This window comes from Pseudophryne corroboree, chromosome 2 (assembly GCF_028390025.1).
Source record: "Pseudophryne corroboree isolate aPseCor3 chromosome 2, aPseCor3.hap2, whole genome shotgun sequence".
NCBI classification, from domain to species: Eukaryota; Metazoa; Chordata; class Amphibia; order Anura; family Myobatrachidae; genus Pseudophryne; species Pseudophryne corroboree.
The window spans coordinates 255269577-255291835 of NC_086445.1; the positions used below are offsets into that span (position 1 = coordinate 255269577).

General features: G+C 49.6%; 1 protein-coding gene across 3 annotated transcripts in view; it reads right to left on the reverse strand.

The window, feature by feature from the left end:
• TROAP (trophinin associated protein) overlaps window positions 1-22259 on the reverse strand; it is a 241192-nt gene that overhangs the window by 35749 nt on the left and 183184 nt on the right. For all 3 annotated transcript variants that reach the window (XM_063952683.1, XM_063952682.1, XM_063952681.1), the window contains exons 12-13: window positions 19159-19275; window positions 10794-10880 (exon numbers count right to left, since the gene is read on the reverse strand). In XM_063952683.1, coding sequence (XP_063808753.1) covers window positions 10794-10880; window positions 19159-19275 — 204 coding nt within the window. The remainder of the gene's footprint in view (window positions 1-10793; window positions 10881-19158; window positions 19276-22259) is intronic.

Below are 22259 nucleotides of genomic sequence, written 5' to 3' on the forward strand. Positions count from 1 at the left end.
TAGGCTGTGGCAGGCCTGCCACAGAATGTGCAAGTTGGATTGTGCTACAGATCCAACGAGCAATCGTCTGCTTAGACGCAGGAGCACCCATCTTGTTGGGTGCATACAATATAAACAACGAGTCAGATTTTCTGACTCCAGCTGTCCTTGCAATATATATTTTTAATGCTCTGACAACGTCCAGTAACTTGGAGTCCTCCAAGTCACTTGTAGCCGCAGGCACTACAATAGGCTGGTTCAGATGAAATGCTGACACCACCTTAGGGAGAAAATGCGGACGAGTCCGCAGTTCTGCCCTGTCCGAATGGAAAATCAGATATGGGCTTTTGTAAGATAAAGCTGCCAATTCTGACACTCTCCTGGCAGAAGCCAGGGCTAGAAGCATGGTCACTTTCCATGTGAGATATTTCAAATCCACCTTTTTTAGTGGTTCGAACCAATGAGATTTTAGGAAGTCCAAAACCACATTTAGATCCCACGGTGCCACTGGAGGCACCACAGGAGGCTGTATATGCAGCACTCCCTTAACAAAGGTCTGGACTTCAGGGACTGAAGCCAATTCTTTTTGAAAGAAAATCGACAGGGCCGAAATTTGAACCTTAATAGATCCCAATTTGAGACCCATTGACAATCCTGATTGCAGGAAATGTAGGAATCGACCCAGTTGAAATTCCTCCGTCGGAGCACTCCGATCTTCGCACCACGCAACATATTTTCGCCAAATTCGGTGATAATGTTGCACGGTTACTTCCTTCCTTGCTTTAATCAAAGTAGGAATGACTTCTTCCGGCATGCCTCTTTCCTTTAGGATCCGGCGTTCAACCGCCATGCCGTCAAACGCAGCCGCGGTAAGTCTTGAAACAGACAGGGACCCTGCTGAAGCAAGTCCCTCCTTAGAGGTAGAGGCCACGGATCTTCCGTGATCATCTCTTGAAGTTCCGGGTACCAAGTCCTCCTTGGCCAATCCGGAACCACTAGTATCGTTCTTACGCCTCTTTGCCGTATAATTCTCAATACTTTTGGTATGAGAGGCAGAGGAGGAAACACATACACCGACTGGTACACCCAAGGCGTTACCAGCGCGTCCACAGCTATTGCCTGCGGATCTCTTGACCTGGCGCAATACCTGTCCAGTTTTTTGTTGAGGCGAGACGCCATCATGTCCACCATTGGTCTTTCCCAACGGGTTACCAGCATGTGGAAGACTTCTGGATGAAGTCCCCACTCTCCCGGGTGAAGATCGTGTCTGCTGAGGAAGTCTGCTTCCCAGTTGTCCACTCCCGGGATGAACACTGCTGACAGTGCTATCACATGATTCTCTGCCCAGCGAAGAATCCTTGCAGCTTCTGCCATTGCCCTCCTGCTTCTTGTGCCGCCCTGTCTGTTCACATGGGCGACTGCCGTGATGTTGTCCGACTGGATCAATACCGGTTTTCCCTGAAGCAGAGGTTCTGCCTGGTTTAGAGCATTGTATATTGCTCTTAGTTCCAGAATGTTTATGTGAAGAGACGTTTCCAGGCTCGTCCATACTCCCTGGAAGTTTCTTCCTTGTGTGACTGCTCCCCAGCCTCTCAGGCTGGCGTCCGTGGTCACCAGGATCCAATCCTGTATGCCGAATCTGCGGCCCTCCAATAGATGAGCACTCTGCAACCACCACAGAAGAGACACCCTTGTCCTTGGAGACAGGGTTATCCGTAGGTGCATCTGAAGATGCGACCCTGACCATTTGTCCAACAGATCCCTTTGGAAAATTCTTGCGTGGAATCTGCCGAATGGAATCGCTTCGTAAGAAGCCACCATTTTTCCCAGGACTCTTGTGCATTGATGTACAGACACCTTTCCTGGTTTTAGGAGGTTCCTGACAAGCTCGGATAACTCCTTGGCTTTTTCCTCCGGGAGAAAAACCTTTTTCTGAACCGTGTCCAGAATCATCCCTAGGAACAGCAGACGAGTTGTCGGCATTAACTGGGATTTTGGAATATTCAGAATCCACCCGTGCTGTTTTAGCACTTCTTGAGACAGTGCTAATCCCATCTCTAGCTGTTCTCTGGACCTCGCCCTTATTAGGAGATCGTCCAAGTATGGGATAATTAATACGCCTTTTCTTCGAAGAAGAATCATCATCTCGGCCATTACCTTTGTAAAGATCCGAGGTGCCGTGGACAATCCGAACGGCAGCGTCTGAAACTGATAGTGACAGTTTTGTACAACGAACCTGAGGTACCCCTGGTGTGAGGGGTAAATTGGAACGTGGAGATACGCATCCTTGATGTCCAAGGATACCATAAAGTCCCCCTCTTCCAGGTTCGCTATCACTGCTCTGAGTGACTCCATTTTGAACTTGAACTTCTTTATGTACAGGTTCAAGGACTTCAGATTTAGAATAGGCCTTACCGAGCCATCCGGCTTCGGTACCACAAAAAGAGTGGAATAATACCCCTTCCTTGTTGCAGAAGAGGTACCTTGACTATCACCTGCTGAGAGTACAGCTTGTGAATGGCTTCCAACACCGTCTCCCTTTCGGAGGGGGACGTTGGTAAAGCAGACCTCAGGAAACGGCGAGGTGGATCTGTCTCTAATTCCAACCTGTATCCCTGAGATATTATCTGCAGGATCCAGGGATCTACTTGCGAGTGAGCCCACTGCGCGCTGTAATTTTTGAGACGACCGCCCACCGTCCCCGAGTCCGCTTGAGAAGCCCCAGCGTCATGCTGAGGCTTTTGTAGAAGCCGGGGAGGGCTTCTGATCCTGGGAAGGAGCTGCGTGTTGCTGTCTCTTCCCTCGACCTTTGTCTCGTGGCAAATATGAATAGCCCTTTGCTCTCTTATTTTTAAAGGAACGAAAGGGCTGCGGTTGAAAAGTCGGTGCCTTTTTCTGTTGGGGAGTGACTTGAGGTAGAAAGGTGGATTTCCCGGCTGTAGCCGTGGCCACCAAATCTGATAGACCGACTCCAAATAACTCCTCCCCCTTATACGGCAAAACTTCCATATGCCGTTTTGAATCCGCATCGCCTGTCCACTGTCGCGTCCATAAAGCTCTTCTGGCCGAAATGGACATAGCACTTACCCGTGATGCCAGTGTGCATATATCCCTCTGTGCATCACGCATATAAAGAAATGCATCCTTTATTTGTTCTAACGACAGTAAAATATTGTCCCTGTCCAGGGTATCAATATTTTCAATCAGGGATTCTGACCAAACTACCCCCGCACTGCCCATCCAGGCAGTTGCTACAGCTGGTCGTAGTATAACACCTGCATGTGTGTATATACTTTTTTGGATATTTTCCATCCTCCTATCTGATGGATCTTTAAGTGCGGCCGTCTCAGGAGAGGGTAACGCCACTTGTTTAGATAAGCGTGTTAGCGCCTTGTCCACCCTAGGAGGTGTTTCCCAGCGCTCCCTAACCTCTGGCGGGAAAGGGTATAATGCCAATAATTTCTTTGAAATTATCAGCTTTTTATCAGGGGCAACCCACGCTTCATTACACACGTCATTTAGTTCTTCTGATTCAGGAAAAACTATAGGTAGTTTTTTCATACCCCACATAATACCCTGTTTAGTGGTACCTGTAGTATCAGCTAAATGTAACGCCTCCTTCATTGCCAAAATCATATAACGTGTGGCCCTACTGGAAAATACGGTTGATTCGTCACCGTCACCACTGGAGTCATCGCCTGTGTCTGGGTCTGTGTCGACCGACTGAGGCAAAGGGCGTTTCACAGCCCCTGACGGTGTTTGAGTCGCCTGGACAGGCACTAATTGATTGTCCGGCCGTCTCATGTCGTCAAACGACTGCTTTAGCGTGTTGACACTATCCCGTAGTTCCATAAATAAAGGCATCCATTCTGGTGTCGACCCCCTAGGAGGTGACATCCCCATATTTGGCAATTGCTCCGCCTCCACACCAATATCGTCCTCATACATGTCGACACACACGTACCGACACACAGCAGACACACAGGGAATGCTCCTAATGAAGACAGGACCCACTAGCCCTTTGGGGAGACAGAGGGAGAGTTTGCCAGCACACACCAAAAGCGCTATATATATATCAGGGATAGCCTTATAATAAGTGCTCCCCTATAGCTGCTTTGTTATATAAAAATATCGCCATAAATTTGCCCCCCCTCTCTGTTTTACCCTGTTTCTGTAGTGCAGTGCAGGGGAGAGACCTGGGAGCCGTCCTGACCAGCGGAGCTGTGAGAGGAAATGGCGCCGTGTGCTGAGGAGATAGGCCCCGCCCCTTTTCCGGCGGGCTCGTCTCCCGCTATTTTGAGAAATCAGGCAGGGGTTAAATATCTCCATATAGCCTCTAGGGCTATATGTGAGGTATTTTTAGCCTTTATAGGTACTCATTTTGCCTCCCAGGGCGCCCCCCTCCCAGCGCCCTGCACCCTCAGTGACTGCCGTGTGAAGTGTGCTGAGAGGAAAATGGCGCACAGCTGCAGTGCTGTGCGCTACCTTTAGAAGACTGCAGGAGTCTTCAGCCGCCGATTCTGGACCTCTTCTGTCTTCAGCATCTGCAAGGGGGCCGGCGGCGCGGCTCCGGTGACCATCCAGGCTGTACCTGTGATCGTCCCTCTGGAGCTTGATGTCCAGTAGCCAAGAAGCCAATCCATCCTGCACGCAGGTGAGTTGACTCCTTCTCCCCTCAGTCCCTCGCTGCAGTGATCCTGTTGCCAGCAGGAATCACTGTAACATAAAAAACCTAGCTAAACTTTCTCTAAGCAGCTCTTTAGGAGAGCCACCTAGATTGCACCCTTCTCGGCCGGGCACAAAAATCTAACTGGAGTCTGGAGGAGGGTCATAGGGGGAGGAGCCAGTGCACACCACCTGATCGGAAAAGCTTTACTTTTTGTGCCCTGTCTCCTGCGGAGCCGCTATTCCCCATGGTCCTTTCAGGAACCCCAGCATCCACTAGGACGATAGAGAAAGAAAGCTTTAGGACTACCTGGTGTGCACTGGCTCCTCCCTCTATGACCCTCCTCCAGACCTCAGTTAGGATACTGTGCCCGGAAGAGCTGACACAATAAGGAAGGATTTTGAATCCCGGGTAAGACTCATACCAGCCACACCAATCACACCGTATAACTCGTGATACTATACCCAGTTAACAGTATGAAATATAACTGAGCCTCTCAACAGATGGCTCAACAATAACCCTTTAGTTAAACAATAACTATATACAAGTATTGCAGACAATCCGCACTTAGGATGGGCGCCCAGCATCCACTACGGACTACGAGAAATAGATTTACCGGTGAGTAAATTCTTATTTTCTCTGACGTCCTAAGTGGATGCTGGGACTCCGTAAGGACCATGGGGATTATACCAAAGCTCCCAAACGGGCGGGAGAGTGCGGATGACTCTGCAGCACCGAATGGGCAAACTCTAGGTCCTCCTCAGCCAGGGTATCAAACTTGTAGACTCTTGCAAAAGTGTTTGAACCCGACCAAGTAACAGCTCGGCAAAGTTGTAAAGCCGAGACCCCTCGGGCAGCCGCCCAAGAAGAGCCCCTTTCCTCGTGGAATGGGCTTTTACAGATTTAGGGTGCGGCAGCCCAGCCGCAGAATGTGCAAGTTGAATCGTACTACAGATCCAGCGAGCAATAGTCTGCTTAGAAGCAGGAGCACCCAGCCTGTTGGGTGCATACAGGATAAATAGCGAGTCAGTTTTCCTGACTCCAGCCGTCCTGGAAACATATATTTTCAGGGCACTGACTACGTCCAGTAACTTGGAGTCCTCCAAGTCCCAAGTAGCCGCAGGCACCACAATAGGTTGGTTCACATGAAAAGCTGATACCACCTTAGGAAGGAATTGGGAACGAGTCCTCAATTCCGCCCTATCCATATTAAAAAATCAGATAAGGGCTTTTGCATGACAAAACCGCCAATTCTGATACACGCCTGGCCGACGCCAAGGCCAACAGCATGACCACTTTCCACGTGAGGTATTTTAGCTCCACGGATTTAAGTGGCTCAACCCAATGCGACTTCAGGAAATCAAACACCACGTTGAGATCCCACGGTGCCACTGGAGGCACAAACGGGGGCTGAATATGCAGCACTCCCTTAACAAAAGTCTGAACTTCAGGCAGTGAAGCCAGTTCTTTTTTGGAAGAAAATGTACAGAGCCGAAATCTGGACCTTAATGGAACCCAATTTTAGGCCCATAGTCACTCCTGACTGTAGGAAGTGCAGAAATCGACCCAGTTGAAATTCCTCCGTTGGGGCCTTCCTGGCCTCACACCAAGCAACATATTTTCGCCATAAGCGGTGATAATGCGATCATATCTTTCCTAGCCTTAATCAGCGTAGGAATGCCTTTTTCCTTTAGGAACCGGTGTTCAACCGCCATGCCGTCAAACGCAGCCGCGGTAAGTCTTGGAACAGACAGGGCCCCTGCTGCAGCAGGTCCTGTCTGAGCGGCAGAGGCCATGGGTCCTCTGAGATCATTTCTTGAAGTTCTGGGTACCAAGCTCTTCTTGGCCAATCCGGAACCACGAGTATAGTTTGTACTCCTCTCCTTCTTATTATTCTCAGTACCTTGGGTATGAGAGGCAGAGGAGGGAACACATACACCGACTGGTACACCCACGGTGTTACCAGAGCGTCCACAGCTATCGCCTGAGGGTCCCTTGACCTGGCGCAATATATTTTTAGCTTTTTGTTGAGGCAGGACGCCGACATGTCCACCTGTGGCCTTTCCCAATCGTGTACAATCATTTGGAAGACTTTTGGATGAAGTCCCCACTCTCCCGGGTGGAGGTCGTGCCTGCTGAGAAAGTCTGCTTCCCAGTTGTCCACTCCGGGAATGAACACTGCCGACAGTGCTAACACATGATTTTCCGCCCATCGGAAAATCCTTGTGGCTTCTGCCATCGCCATCCTGCTTCTTGTGCCGCCCTGTTGGTTTACATGGGCGACCGCCGTGATGTTGTCTGACTGGATCAGCACCGGCTGGTGTTGAAGCAGGGGTCTAGCCTGACTTAGGGCATTGTAAATGGCCCTTAGTTCCAGAATATTTATGTGTAGGGAAGTCTCCTGACTCGACCATAGTCCTTGGAAGTTTCTTCCCTGTGTGACTGCCCCCCAGCCTCGAAGGCTGGCATCCGTGGTCACCAGGACCCAGTCCTGTATGCCGAATCTGCGGCCCTCTAGAAGATGAGCACTCTGCAGCCACCACAACAGCGACACCCTGGCCCTTGGAGACAGGGTTATCAGCCGATGCATCTGAAGATGCGACTCGGACCACTTGTCCAACAGATCCCACTGGAAGATCCTTGCATGGAACCTGCCGAATGGAATTTCTTCGTATGAAGCTACCATCTTTCCCAGGACTCGCGTGCATTGATGCACCGACACCTGTATTTGTTTTAGGAGGTCTCTGACTAGAGATGACAACTCCTTGGCCTTCTCCTCCGGGAGAAACACTTTTTCCTGTTCTGTGTCCAGAACCATACCCAGGAACAGTAGACGTGTCGTAGGAACCAGCTGCGACTTTGGAATATTCAGAATCCAGCCGTGCTGTTGTAGCACTTCCCGAGATAGTGCTACTCCGACCAACAACTGCTCCCTGGACCTCGCCTTTATAAGGAGATCGTCCAAGTACGGGAGAATTATAACTCCCTTTTTTCGAAGGAGTATCATCATTTCGGCCATTACCTTGGTAAATACCCTCGGTGCCGGGGACAGACCAACGGCAACGTCTGGAATTGGTAATGACAGTCCTGTACCACAATTTTGAGGTACTCCTGGTGAGGAGGGTAAATGGGGACATGCAGGTAAGCATCCTTGATGTCCAGTGATACCATGTAATCCCCTTCGTCCAGGCTTGCAATAACCGCCCTGAGCGATTCCATTTTGAACTTGAACCTTCGTATATAAGTGTTCAAGGATTTCAATTTTAGAATGGGTCTCACCGAACCGTCTGGTTTCGGTACCACAAACATTGTGGAATAGTAACCCCGGCCTTGTTGAAGGAGGGGTACCTTGATTATCACCTGCTGGAAGTACAGCTTGTGAATTGCCGCCAATACTACCTCCCCTTTCTCCAAGGGCAGCAGGCAAGGCTGATTTGAGGTAACGGCGAGGGGGAGTCGCCTCGAACTCCAGCTTGTATCCCTGTGATACTACTTGCAGAACCCAGGGATCCACCTGTGAGCGAGCCCACTGGTCGCTGAAATTCCCGAGATGCGCCCCCACCGCACCTGGCTCCACCTGTGGAGCCCCAGCGTCATGCGGTGGACTCAGATGAAGCGGGGGAAGATTTTTGATCCTGGGAACTGGCTGTCTGGTGCAGCTTTTTCCCTCTTCCCTTGTCTCTGTGCAGAAAGGAAGCGCCTTTGACCCGCTCGCTTTTCTGAAGCTGAAAGGACTGTACCTTATAATACGGTGCTTTCTTAGGCTGTGAGGAACCTGAGGTAAAAATTTTTCTTTCTTCCAGCTGTTGCTGTGGATACGAGGTCCCAGAGACCATCCCCAAACAATTCCTCACCCTCATAAGGCAGAATCTCCATGTGCCTTTTAAAGTCAGCATCACCTGTCAACTGCCGGGTCCCTAATACCCTCCTGGCAGAATGGACATTGCATTAACTTTTGGATGCCAGCCGGCAAATATCCCTCTGTGCAGACGTCTTTAATATGCTCTATGGTTAGCAAAATAGTATCCCTGTATAGGGTATCAATATTATCTGACAGGGTATCAGACCACGCTGCAGCAGCACTATCCATGCTGAGGCAATTGCAGGTCTCAGTATAGTACCTGAGTGTGTATATACAGACTTCAGGATAGCCTTCTGCTTTTTAACAGCAGGCTCCTTCAAAGTGGCCGTATCCTAAGACGGCAGTGCCACCTTTTTTGACAAACGTGTGAGCGCCTTATCCACCCTAGGGGATATCTCCCAACGTGACCTATCCTCTGGCGGGAAAGGGTACACCATCAGTAACTTTTTAGAAATTACCAGTTTCTTATCGGGGGAACCCACGCTTCATTCACTCATCTGATGGGGGAACAAAACACTGGCTGCTTTTTCTCCCCAAACATAAAACCCCTTTTTTTTTTTTGGTATTTGGGTTAATGTCAGAAATGTGTAACACATTTTTCATTGCCGAGTGCAACGGATGTTCCTAGTGGATTGTGTATATGTCTCAACCTCGTCGACACTGGAGTCAGACTCCGTGTCGACATCTGTATCTGCCATCTGAGGTAGCAGGCGTTTTTGAGCCCCTGATGGCCTTTGAGACGCCTGGACAGGCACGGGCTGAGAAGCCGGCTGTCCCATAGCTGTTACGTCATCCAGATCTTTACATAAGGAGTTGACACTGTCGGTTAATACCTTCCACTTATCCATCCACTCTGGTGTCGGCCCCACAGGGGGCGACATCACATTTATCGGCATCTGCTCCGCCTCCACGTAACCTTCCTCCTCAAACATGTCGACACAGCCGTACCGACACACCGCACACACACAGGGAATGCTCTGACTGAGGACAGGACCCCACAAAGTCCTTTGGGGAGACAGAGAGAGAGTATGCCAGCACACACCAGAGCGCTATATAATGCAGGGATTAACACTATAACTGAGTGATTTTTCCCCCAATAGCTGCTTGTATACACATATTGCGCCTAAATTTGGTGTCCCCCCTCTCTTTTTAACCCTTTGAGCCTGAAAACTACAGGGGAGAGCCTGGGGAGCTGTCTTCCAGCTGCACTGTGAAGAAAAAATGGCGCCAGTGTGCTGAGGGAGATAGCCCAGCCCCTTTTTCGGCGGACTTTTCTCCCGCTTTTTTTTATGGATTCTGGCAGGGGTATTTATCACATATATAGCCTCTGGGACTATATATTGTGATTTTTTGCCGGCCAAGGTATTCATATTGCTGCTCAGGGCGCCCCCCCCCCCCCCCAGCGCCCTGCACCCATCAGTGACCGGAGTGTGAGGTGTGCCTGAGGAGCAATGGCGCACAGCTGCAGTGCTGTGCGCTACCTTGTTGAAGACCGAAGTCTTCTGCCGCCGATTTCCAGGACCATCTTCATGCTTCTGGCTCTGTAAGGGGGGCGGCGGCGCGGCTCCGGGACCGAACGATCGAGGTCGGGTCCTGTGTTCGATCCCTCTGGAGCTAATGGTGTCCAGTAGCCTAAGAAGCCCAAACTATCTCCAGTCAGGTAGGTTCGCTTCTTCTCCCCTTAGTCCCTCGTAGCAGTGAGTCTGTTGCCAGCAGATCTCACTGTAAAATAAAAAACCTAAAATATACTTTCTTTTCTAGGAGCTCAGGAAAGCCCCTAGTGTGCATCCAGCTCAGCCGGGCACAAGATTCTAACGGAGGTCTGGAGGAGGGTCATAGAGGGAGGAGCCAGTGCACACCAGGTAGTCCTAAAGCTTTCTTTAGTTGTGCCCAGTCTCCTGCGGAGCCGCTATTCCCCATGGTCCTTACGGAGTCCCAGCATCCACTTAGGACGTCAGAGAAAAATGGATGAGATTAACTTAAGTCACAGCTGCTCTGAAGTAAGGTTTAATAAACAGACTGTATTACACATAACATGCTCAAAATAATGTAGTCCAATAGGCTGAAGGCAACAGCTCTCAGCCCAATTCTTCTGACAACAGTAACAGGTCACTGTTACGGCTATAGTGATGTAGATGTAGTAGTGGTAATAGTAGTAGTGGTGGTAGTAGTAATAATAATAAATATAATCTTCTACTACTACTAGAAACCTACTACTTCTATTACACAACAACAACAACAACAACAACAACAACAACAACAACAACAACAACATCATATACTCACCATATCAGGCTCCTTTTCACCTACAACCCCAGGAACAGGGGAAGGGGAGAGTTCATCAACCCACTTTACAGTGGACTTTGCTGAATTCTAGACATAAGATATATGAAACAATCCATAAACCTTTTTGAAATAATATATATATTTATTTTTTTAAATAGGATTTTAATTACCTACCGGTAAATACTTTTCTCATCGTCCATAAGGGATATTGGGGACAGATTTAGTACGATTGGGTATAGATGGGTTCAAAAGGAGCCAGTGAACTTTAAACTTCTTCAACTGGGTGTGCTGGCTCCTCCCCTCTATGCCCCCTCCCACAGGCAGTTATAGGTAAAACAGTGCCCGAAGGAGAAAGGACATACTTGAGAGAAGGAACATAACAAGTGGTGAGATTTACACACCAGCACACCACTAACATAAAACAACCAGCAACAGCTGGTAACAAAACAGCAACAGCTGAACAGGTAACCATAGAAAAAGGAGGACCTGCAGGAAAGTCAACGCACTGAGGCAGGCGCCCAATATCCCTAATGGACTACGAGAAAAGGATTTACCGGTAGATAATTAAAATCCTATTTTCTCTAGTATCCATAAGTGATATTGGGGGAATCTAGTATGATGGGGACTTCCCAAAGCTTCCAGAATGCGCGGAGACGTCTGCAGCACCGGCTGCCCAAACTGGGAATCCTCTTTGGCCAGGGTATCAAACCTGTAGAACTTCAAAGGCGTTCTTCCCCGACCAGGAAGCAGCTCGGCATAGTTGCAAGGCCAAGACTCCATGGGCAGCCGCCCAGGAAGACCCCACCGACCTTGTAGAGTGGGCCTTCAGAGACTGTGGAACAGGTAAGGCTGTCGACACATAGGCCTGTTGGATAGTAAGCCTAAGCCAACGAGCAATGGACTGCTTTGAAGCAGGACAACCCTTTTTCTGCGCATCAAACAGCACGAACAAGGAATCAGTCTTTCTGATCCAAGCCGTTCTCTTGACCTAGATCTTCAAGGCTCGCACAGCATCCAATGCCTCTGGAGGAACAGAAGTGCCATTACCACAATAGGTTGATTCAAGTAGAACGCAGAGACTACCTTCGGCAGGAACTGCTGCCTAGTTCTGAGCTCCGCTCTGTCCTCGTAAAAGACCAAGTAAGGACTCCTACACGATAAAGCCTCCAATTCTGAGACACGTCTAGCAGAAGCCAGGGCCAGTAACATCACCGTCTTCCACGTGAGGTACCCGTCTTCTACCGTTATCAGAGGTTCAAACCAGGATGACTGTAGAAAGTCCAACACCACATTCAAATCCAAGGGTGCCATAGGCGGCACAAAACGTGGTTGTATGTGGAGTACCCCTTGCAAGAAGGTCTGAACTTCTGGCAACAGTGCCAATTTCTTCTGGAAGAAAATGGAAAGCGCTGAAATCTGGACCTTAACGGAACTCAGACGTAAGCCTTTATCCACACCAGCCTGCAGGAAGCATAAAAAACGTCCCAAGTGGAACTCTGCAGGTGGATACGTGCGTTCCTCGCACCAGGAGACATCTTCTCCAGATATGATGATAGTGTTTTGACGTCACAGGTTTCCTGGCCTGAACCATGGTAGCAATAACCTTTTTGGAAAAGCCCTTGTGAGCTAGTATGTTCCGCTCATCCTCCATGCCATCAAACAAAGTCGCCGTAAGTCCGGGTAGACGAACAGTCCTTATTGAAGAAGATCTCTTCTTAGTGGTAGAAGCCAAGGGTCTTCAACGGACATGTCCAGAAGATCCGCGTACCACGCCCTCCGAGGCCAATACGGAGCAATCAGAATTGCCTGGACTCCTTGATTTCTGATTCACTCGAGCACCCTTGGGAGCAACAGAATCGGAGAAAACCGGTACACCAGCCGGTAATGCCAAGGCGACGTCAGTGCATCTACTGCCCTCGCCTGAGGGTCCCTGGTTCATGAACAATACCAGTGAAGCTTCTTGTTGAGTCGAGAAGCCATCATATCTATTTGTGGGCAGCCCCACCGGTCAATGATCTGCCAAAACACCTGATGGTGGAGCCCCCACTCCCCCGGGCGGAGACCGTGATAACTGGAATGAAGATTGCAGACGTTGCTCTTGCATTTCTTTCCGCCCACAGGAGTATCTTAGACACCTCTCGCATGCAGGCTCTGCTTTTTATTCCCTTCTTGCCGATTGATGTACGCTACTGCTGTGGCGTTGTCCGACTGTACCTGCATCACGTGATCCTTGAGCAGAGGAGAGGCTTGAAGCAGAGCATTGTAGATTGCCCGAAGTTCCAGAATGTTGATCGGAAGGAGGGCTTCGTTGCCTGACCACCTGCCCTGAAACTGCGCCCTTTGGGCGACAGCACCCCATCCTCTCAGACTCGCATCCGTTGTGAGGAGGATCCAATACTGAATCTCGAAACTCCGGCCTTCCAGGAGATTGGAGGACTGCAGCCACCACAGGAGGGAAATCCTGGCCCGAGGTGACAGCCGTATCATCCGAAGCCTATGAAGATGTGAATCTGACCACTTGCTCAGGAGATCCAATTAAAATGTTCTAGCATGGAACCTCCCATATTGGATAGCCTCGTATGAGGCGACCATCTACCCCAACAATCTTATGCAGAGATGAATGGATACTCGAGCAGGTCGGAGCACCATGCAGACCATCTCCTGAAGTATTCTTGCATTGTCCTCCGGCAGGAACACCTTCTGGGCCACAGTATCCAGTAAAATCCCCAGGAACAGGAGCCACTGAGATGGCTTCAGGTGAGACTTCTGTAAATTGAGAATCCACCCATGGTGTGACATGTAGTGTGGATAGTGCGGTCAATATGGAGCAATAAAAGCTCCTTGGATCTTGCTTTTATCAGAAGATCGTCCAAGTAAGGGACAGCATTGACCCTCTGGACCCGGAGCTGGATCATCATCTCCACCATTTTCTTTGTGAACACCCTCGGAGCTGTGGACAGGCCGAAGGGCAGTTCCTGGAACTGGTAGTGGTCGTCCAGCAGGGCAAACCTCAGATAAGCCTGATGAGGTGGCCAAATAGGAATATGAAGGTAGGCGTCCTTGATATCCAAGGAAACCATGAATTCCTGTTCTTCCAGGCCCGCAATCACTGCTCTCAAGGATTCCATTTTGAACGTAAAAACCTTTAGGTAAGAGTTCAAGGACTTTAGAATTAAAATGGGCCATACCGACCCATCCGGCTTCGGTACCACAAACAGGTTGGAGTAATAACCCCTGCCTCGGTGTGGTATTGGTACTGGAACAATGACGTGGGACTGGACAAACTTTTGGATGGCCTGTTGCAACGTAACTTGTGTATCCTCCAAAGCTGGTAAGCTTGATTTGAAAAAGCGCTGGGGAGGAGTACCATCGAACTTCAGCTTGTAGCCCCGAGAAATGAGGTCCCTGACCCAGGTATCCTGGCAGGAAACCTCCCAGACACGGCTGAAATGACGCAGTCGAGCTCCCACATAGAGATCCCCTCGGGTGGGTGGGCATCGTCATGCTGAGGACTTATTGGAAGCAGAACTGGTGCTCTGTTCCTGTGAACCGGTGTTTGAAAGTCTTTTTGTCTTACCTCTGGTGCCTCTATTCGCATTGGAGGCTCTCCAGGCCCTAGATTGAAATCTGTTAGACCGAAAGGACTGAACAGACTGCCCCAGGAAGGAACGCCCAGCTGGTGGGGCCCCAGAGGGGAGAAATGTAGATTTCCCTGCAGTGATTTTGGAAATCCACCTATCCAACTCGACCCCAAAGAGCCATTCCCCAGAAAAGGGGGGAGGGGAATTCCACACTACGCTTGGCTTCTGCGTCCACTATCCACTGACACAACCACAAGGCCCTGCGTCCCAGCATTAATATTGCCCATTTTCTTCAGAGAGTCACACAGGACGCGTGCAGTGTCCTGAATGTGCTTCAGGAGAGTCACCATAGTGACCAGAGGTATATCCCCGGAAAGGCCCTCCTGAATCTGAGTAGCCCACGTATGAATGGCATGGGTCATCCAGCAACCCGCTATGACTGGTCTTTGCGATACACCTGCTGCTGTGTAGGTAGACTTTAATGTAGTCTCTATCTTTCTGTCCCCAGGGTCCTTTATGGTAAAGGAGCCCGGGGCAGGCAGCACTGCCTTTTTTGGCAGTCGACAAACTGAAACGTCAACTCCCGGGGGCTCTTCCCAGAATTTCCTACCTTCAGGAGCAAATGGGAAAGTGTGCAAAAATTGTTTTGAGACTTGGAATTTTTTGTCTGGATTTTTCCAGGCTAATTTAAATAGTCATCTAACTGCAGAATCAGGGAAAGTGACATTAGGCTTGTTTTGTGTAAAGAAAAACAACTGCTGTGATGCAGCGTCCTCTAGAGGGAGCTTTAACAAGTCCCATATAGCCAGAATGAGGGGTTCAATACCCTGAGCAGAAGCGGAATCCCCACTAACGGGATCCAAGTCATCCCCATCCTCCTGTATTTCCTCATTTGTCTCAGGGAACAGAGCAGGTAAACCACGCTTTTGTTGTCCTGAGTTAGGGAGGGAGGCTGTGAAACATCTGCCCTAGCAGCGAAGTCTGCAACAGCCTGTTGTAGTAGCTGAGTTTTCTGAACATTAGCAGTGAGTTGTGATGACATATCAGACATCATAGTCTTAAGAGACCCTAACCAGGATGGCTCTGGTCCCTCTCCCACAGCCCCTTTACTGACCTGTGAAGATTGTCTGCATTGTGCACATGAAACAGAATCAGATAAGGGAGAGAATCTGGAGTGGCATACACTGCATAGTTTGCGTTTACCCATGTTCACAGTAATCACAATAACATACACACAGACATAATAAGCCTGCCCGTACTCTGTGTGTGTGTGTGTGTGTGTGTGTGTGTGTGTGTGTGTGTGTGTGTGGGGGGGGGCGGTATGGGGGGGGGGGGGAGAGAGAGAGAGAGAGAGAGACACACAGACAGAGACACACACACAGAGAGACAGAGACACACACACACACACACACACACACACACACACACACACACACACACACACACACAGAGAGACAGACCAGCACAGCTATACAGCCCCAGTGAGGATGTCAGCTTACTATACCACAGTGAAACACTAATGATTTCTGTCCTGTATAGGACACAGATTGTGTACAATAGCGGCTCTCCCCCTTTGCTACACCCTGTACCAGTTTTCCAGCGTGTCTTGCGAGTCAGGAGGAGCTGTGTGTGCCTGCTGCTGCATTAAGTAGAGGAAGGCGCCAAAATGCCGCTGATCCCGCTCTGAGCAGTGATCGCAAAAACACGCTATAGCGTGTATTTTACCCGATTTTGAGGGAAGGTGACTCACTTTTCTGAAATGGGCGAGTCCCCGGGGACGCGCTCTGCTGCAGCAGCCAATCACTTCCTGTTAAGTCAGTGATTGATGCCTGTGACTGTGGCGGGAGAAGGTGAGCACCGCAGAGGCACCGATTCATCATCACAGACTTGCTGTTGCCTGAACCCTCCGCTCCGGCGCCCGTGCTCATGGACTGAGCGCACCGCCTCTCCGCAGGTCAGTTTCCCCGCCGCTCCTGACAGCCGCGCTGAGCGCCGGCCAGTGTGTGTGTGTGCGGTGTACATCTCCCGCCATCCCGGTCTCCGCGCTGCTGTAAACGGACTTCTGGCTGCCGGCTCTCGCCGTGCCTGCCATATGGGCTCTGCCAGCGAGGAGGTGCTTGCACTGTTGCGGTGTGTAAGTGGAGGGGCCCAGTTAGTGTGTGTGTGCCTGGGGTACAAGGGGAGATGGTCAATTACTGCTTGTGTGTCCGAGTTGTTTGGGGGGGGGGGGGGGGGGCAATTGCTGGGTGTGTGCACGGGGTATAAGGAGAGAAGGTTAAATTACTGCTTGTGTGTCCTGGTTGTATGGGGGTTGGGGGGCAATTACAGGGTGTGTGCACGGGGTATAAGAGGGGGGGGGGGATTATGAGGTGGGCAGATGTGTGTGTGTGTGTGTGTGCGCCTGAAGTATGAGGTGGGCAGCTGCTGAGTGTGCCCCGGGTATGAGGTGGTCAGCTGCTGACTGTGCCCGGGGTATGAGGTGGTCAGATGCTGTGTGTGTGCCCGGGGTATGAGGTGGTCAGATGCTGTGTGTGTGCCCGGGGTATGAGGTGGTCAGATGCTGTATGTGTGCACGGGGTATAAGGTGGGCAGATGCTGTGTGTGTGTGTGTGTGTGTGTGTGTGGGGGGTATAAGGTGGACAGATGCTGTGTGTGCGTCCGGGGTATAAGGTGGGCAGATGCTGTGTGTGCGTCCGGGGTATAAGGTGGGCAGATGCTGTGTGTGTGTGCGTCCGGAGTATAAGGTGGGCAGATGCTGTGTGTGTGAGTGCGCACGTCCAGGGTGTGTGGTGGGTAGCTGCTGTGTGTGTGCCCGGGGTATGATGCAATGTGTCTCGGCGCTCTACCTGGTGCAATGTGTCTCGGCGCTCTACCTGGCGCAATGTGTATAACTTGCTCTGCCTGGCGCATTGTGTATAACGTGCTCTGCCTGGCGCAATGTGTGTAACGTGCTCTGCCTGGCGCAATGTGTGTAACGTGCTCTGCCTGGCGCAATGTGTGTAACGTGCTCTGCCTGGCGCAATGTGTGTAACGTGCTCTGCCTGGCGCAATGTGTGTAACGTGCTCTGCCTGGCGCAATGTGTGTAACGTGCTCTGCCTGCTGCAATGTGTGTAACGAGCTCTACCTGGCGCAATGTGTGGAACAAGCTCTACCTGGTGCATTGTGTATAACGTGCTCTACCTGGTGCAATGTTTATATTTGATTTACCTGGTGCAATGTGTCTTAAGTGTTCTACCTGGTGCAATGTTTATATGTGCTCTACCTGGTGCAATGTATATAACGTGCTCTACCTGGTGCAATGTATATAACGTGCTCTACCTGGTGCAATGTATATAACGTGCTCTACTGGGCGCAATGTGTATAATAATGCGCTCTAACGGGCGCAATGTGTATAAAGTGCTCTACCTGGCGTAATGTGTATAACGTGCTCTGCCTGGCGCAATGTGTATAAAGTGCTCTACCTGGTGCAATGTGTATAATGTGCTCTACTTGGAGCAAAGTGTATAGCGAGCTGTACCTGGAGCAAAGTGTATAACATGCTGTACCTGGTGAAATATGTATAATGTGCTCTACCTGGTGCAATATGTATAACGTGCTCTACCTGGTGCAATATGTATAACGTGCTCTACCTGGCGCAGTGTGTATAGGAGGTTCTACCTGGTGCAATCTGTATAAGCGGCACTACTGTGTGGTGTAATGTGAATTGGCACTATTATGTGGTCACGCCCCTTCCCCATGAAGCCACGCCCCTCAAATTTTGAGGCGCGCACTGCCTGTACTTTACGGTCTAGTAAGGTGGAACACCAATTCACTTTCTGCCTAAGGGCACCAAAATGTCTAGTTACAGCTCTGGTGCAGGGTGTCCTGCATGCTACACAGCCCAGCAGCATTGTCACCCCATCCCCCCCACCTTGCAACACTTTTGTAGTGTCCAAACAAGATTAAGATTAATAAGAACCTTCATTTCGATGGGACCCAGAAAAGGACCGGTAGGACCCCAAATTTTGAAAGTGAGGGGTCCCTGGGACCCACTTTTTTTTGGATCAGCGCGATCACTGTCTGAGGTAGCTCCGCTCCCCCAATGGCGCCAGAGCTACAGAGATTTTTATACTGGCAATGTCTCCTAGTTTGCTTACAAACATCACAAAAGTGCTAATTTAAGCCACCGCTAGCCAGTCCACACAGAGGGCTCTAGCGGGTCCTCCCCAGGAGGGGACCGTATGCCGCCACTGCGTTTAGCCGCACCATGAACCAGGGGACCCCCCTAGCAGGGCCCTCGGCTTGTACTCACCACAGTCACCTTCAGGCATCTATTAGGGGTGTGCGACGTGCTGCGATTGCGACAGCTAAGGCGCAGTGCCACGCTGAACAAACAACCTCTCAGGACGGTGGTCCTGCAGTGGGGAAGCGGCTCTGACACCTCGCAAGGCCGGTGACTGCCCCATCCTAACTCCCACGGTGCAGGTATGCTGTTGCCCAAACAGCATACCGAAAATAAAAGTTTAAAAGAAATTGAAGAAAACTCTCTGGAGCTGCAAAGATGTGCATCCTCTCCTGAGGGCCCTTTTTTCTAAACTGCCTGTGGGAGGGGGCATAGAGGGGAGGAGCCCGCACACCCAGTGAACAATTTTTTAAGTGCACCAGCTTATTTGGACCCCGTCTATACCCCATTGTACCAAGTCTCCCCAATATCCCTTATGGATGCTAGAGAAACCATATTGTATATACCATAGAGTGGAAAATTGTACATAACACCCGATGCATTCCTATCTCTCAGACCAACCTGAGTATCAGAGCGTTCGGCATCCAGTCGCTTGTTTGCATTCTCTAATGCCAGGGCCCTCGGTGTTTTTGGAAAGAATGGTTGTTTTGCTATACCAGAACGGAACTGGGAGAACTTCTATAAGGAACAAACAGAACATAACACATGTATTGAGTTGTTAACAGATTACACAGATCAATTAATACTATGGAGTAAATTTACTAAAACAGAGAATTGGTGATGTTGCCCATAGCAACCAATCAGATGCTGTCTAAAATTTATCTATTGCCTTTCAGGAATTGATAGGTAGCATCTGATTGGTTGCTATGGGCAACATCATCAATTCTATGTTTTAGAATCTATAGTAAATTTACCCCTATGGGGTATATGCAATTGCGGTCGAATTCCCGAAATTGTCGAAAAACTGGACTTTTTCGCCAAAAAAAATAAAAATAAAAAATCGACAATGCAATTCAGTACTTTCCGTCAAAAAAACGGACTTTCAAAATTCAACTTTTTGAAATTCGACATTTGTCAAATTCGACATTTCTGCAATGGTACAAATGCGGCAATTCGCCAAAAGTATATTCAATTGAAGTTTGGAAATTCGACAACAGTGCTTTTAGACAGTAAATTCGTCATTTTCAATCCGCCACACTTTGGTGGGGGAATCTAATAAAAAAAAAATTAAAACATGTTTTTTTTGGTGTTTTTTTTTATTGGTAATAGCATATCTATTTATATTAGAAGGGATTAGGTAATTGGTTTGTCTATTTTGGAGGCACAAGTATTATTTATATATTTTTTAAAATATTATTATTTTTTTTAAATGGAATGGTAAAATCCCGAAAAAAAATGGCGTGGGGTCCCCCCTCCTAAGCATAACCAGCCTCGGACCCCGGCCCTGGTTCTAAAAATCCGGGGGGGGGGGGGGGGTGAATGACAGGGGATCCCCCGTATTTTTTAAACCAGCACCGGGTTCTGCGCCTGGTGCTGGTGCAAAAAATACGGGGGACAAAAAAAAAAAAAAAAAAACAGTAGGGGTCCCCCGTTTTTTTACACCAGCATCGGGCTCCACTAGCTGGACAGATAATGCCACAGCCGGAGGTCACTTTTATACAGCGCCCTGCGGCCGTGGCATTAAATATCCAACTAGTCACCCCTGGCCGGGGTACCCTGGGGGAGTGGGGACCCCTTCAATCAAGGGGTCGTCCCCCCAGCCACCCAAGGGCCAGGGGTGAAGCCCGAGGCTGTCCCCCCCCATCCAAGGGCTGCGGATGGGGGGCTGATAGCCTTGAGAAATTTGAAAGAATATTGTTTTTCCAGTAGTACTACAAGTCCCAGCAAGCCTCTCCCGCAAGCTGGTACTTGGAGAACCACAAGTACCAGCATGCGGGAGAAAAACGGGCCCGCTGGTACCTGTAGTTCTACTGAAAAAAAAACTCCAAATAAAAATAAGATTTTACTTACCGGTAAATCTATTTCTCGTAGTCCGTAGTGGATGCTGGGACTCCGTAAGGACCATGGGGAATAGCGGCTCCGCAGGAGACTGGGCACAACTAAAGAAAGCTTTAGGACTACCTGGTGTGCACTGGCTCCTCCCACTATGACCCTCCTCCAGACCTCAGTTAGGATACTGTGCCCGGAAGAGCTGACACAATAAGGAAGGATTTTGAATACCGGGTAAGACTCATACCAGCCACACCAATCACACCGTATAACTCGTGATACTATACCCAGTTAACAGTATGAAATATAACTGAGCCTCTCAACAGATGGCTCAACAATAACCCTTTAGTTAAACAATAACTATAAACAAGTATTGCAGACAATCCGCACTTGGGATGGGCGCCCAGCATCCACTACGGACTACGAGAAATAGATTTACCGGTGAGTAAAATCTTATTTTCTTTGACGTCCTAAGTGGATGCTGGGACTCCGTAAGGACCATGGGGATTATACCAAAGCTCCCAAACGGGCGGGAGAGTGCGGATGACTCTGCAGCACCGAATGAGCAAACTCTAGGTCCTCCTCAGCCAGGGTATCAAACTTATAGACTCTTACAAAAATGTTTGAACCCGACCAAGTAACAGCTCGGCAAATTTATAAAGCCGAGACCCCTCGGGAAGCCGCCCAAGAAAAGCCCACTTTCCTCGTGGAATGGGCTTTTACAGATTTAGGGTGCGGCAGTCCAGCCGCAGAATGTGCAAGTTGAATCGTGCTACAGATCCAGCGAGCAATAGTCTGCTTAGAAGCAGGAGCACCCAGCTTGTTGGGTGCATACAGGATAAATAGCGAGTCAGTTTTCCTGACTCCAGCCGTCCTGGAAACATATACTTTTCAGGGCCCTGACTACGTCCAGTAACTTGGAATCCTCCAAGTATCAAGTAGCCGCAGGCACCACAATAGGTTGGTTCACATGAAAAACTGATACCACCTTAGGAAGGAATTGGGAACGAGTCCTCAATTCCACCTTATCCATATAAAAAAATCAGATAAGGGCTTTTGCATGACAAAGCCGCCAATTCTGATACACGCCTGGCCGACGCCAAGGCCAACAGCATGACCACTTTCCACGTGAGGTATTGTAGCTCCACGGATTTAAGTGGCTCAACCCAATGCGACTTCAGGAAATCCAACACCACGTTGAGATCCCACGGTGCCACTGGAGGCACAAACGGGGGCTGACTATGCAGCCCTCCCTTAACAAAAGTCTGAACTTCAGGCAGTGAAGCCAGTTCTATTTTGGAAGAAAATCGATAGAGCCGAAATCTGGACCTTAATGGAACCCAATTTTAGGCCCATAGTCACCCCTGACTGTAGGAAGTGCAGGAATAGACCTAGCTGAAATTCCTCCGTTGGGGCCTTCCTGGCCTCACAGCACGCAACATATTTCCGCCATATGCGGTGATAATGGTTTGCGTTCACTTCTTTCCTAGCTTTAATTAGCGTAGGGATAACTTCCTCCGGAATGCCCTTTTCCTTCAGGATCCGGCGTACAACCGCCATGCCGTCAAACGCAGCCGCGGTACGTCTTGGAACAGACAGGACCCTGCTGCAGCAGGTCCTGTCTGAGCGGCAGAGGCCATGGGTCCTCTGAGATCATTTCTTGGAGTTCTGGG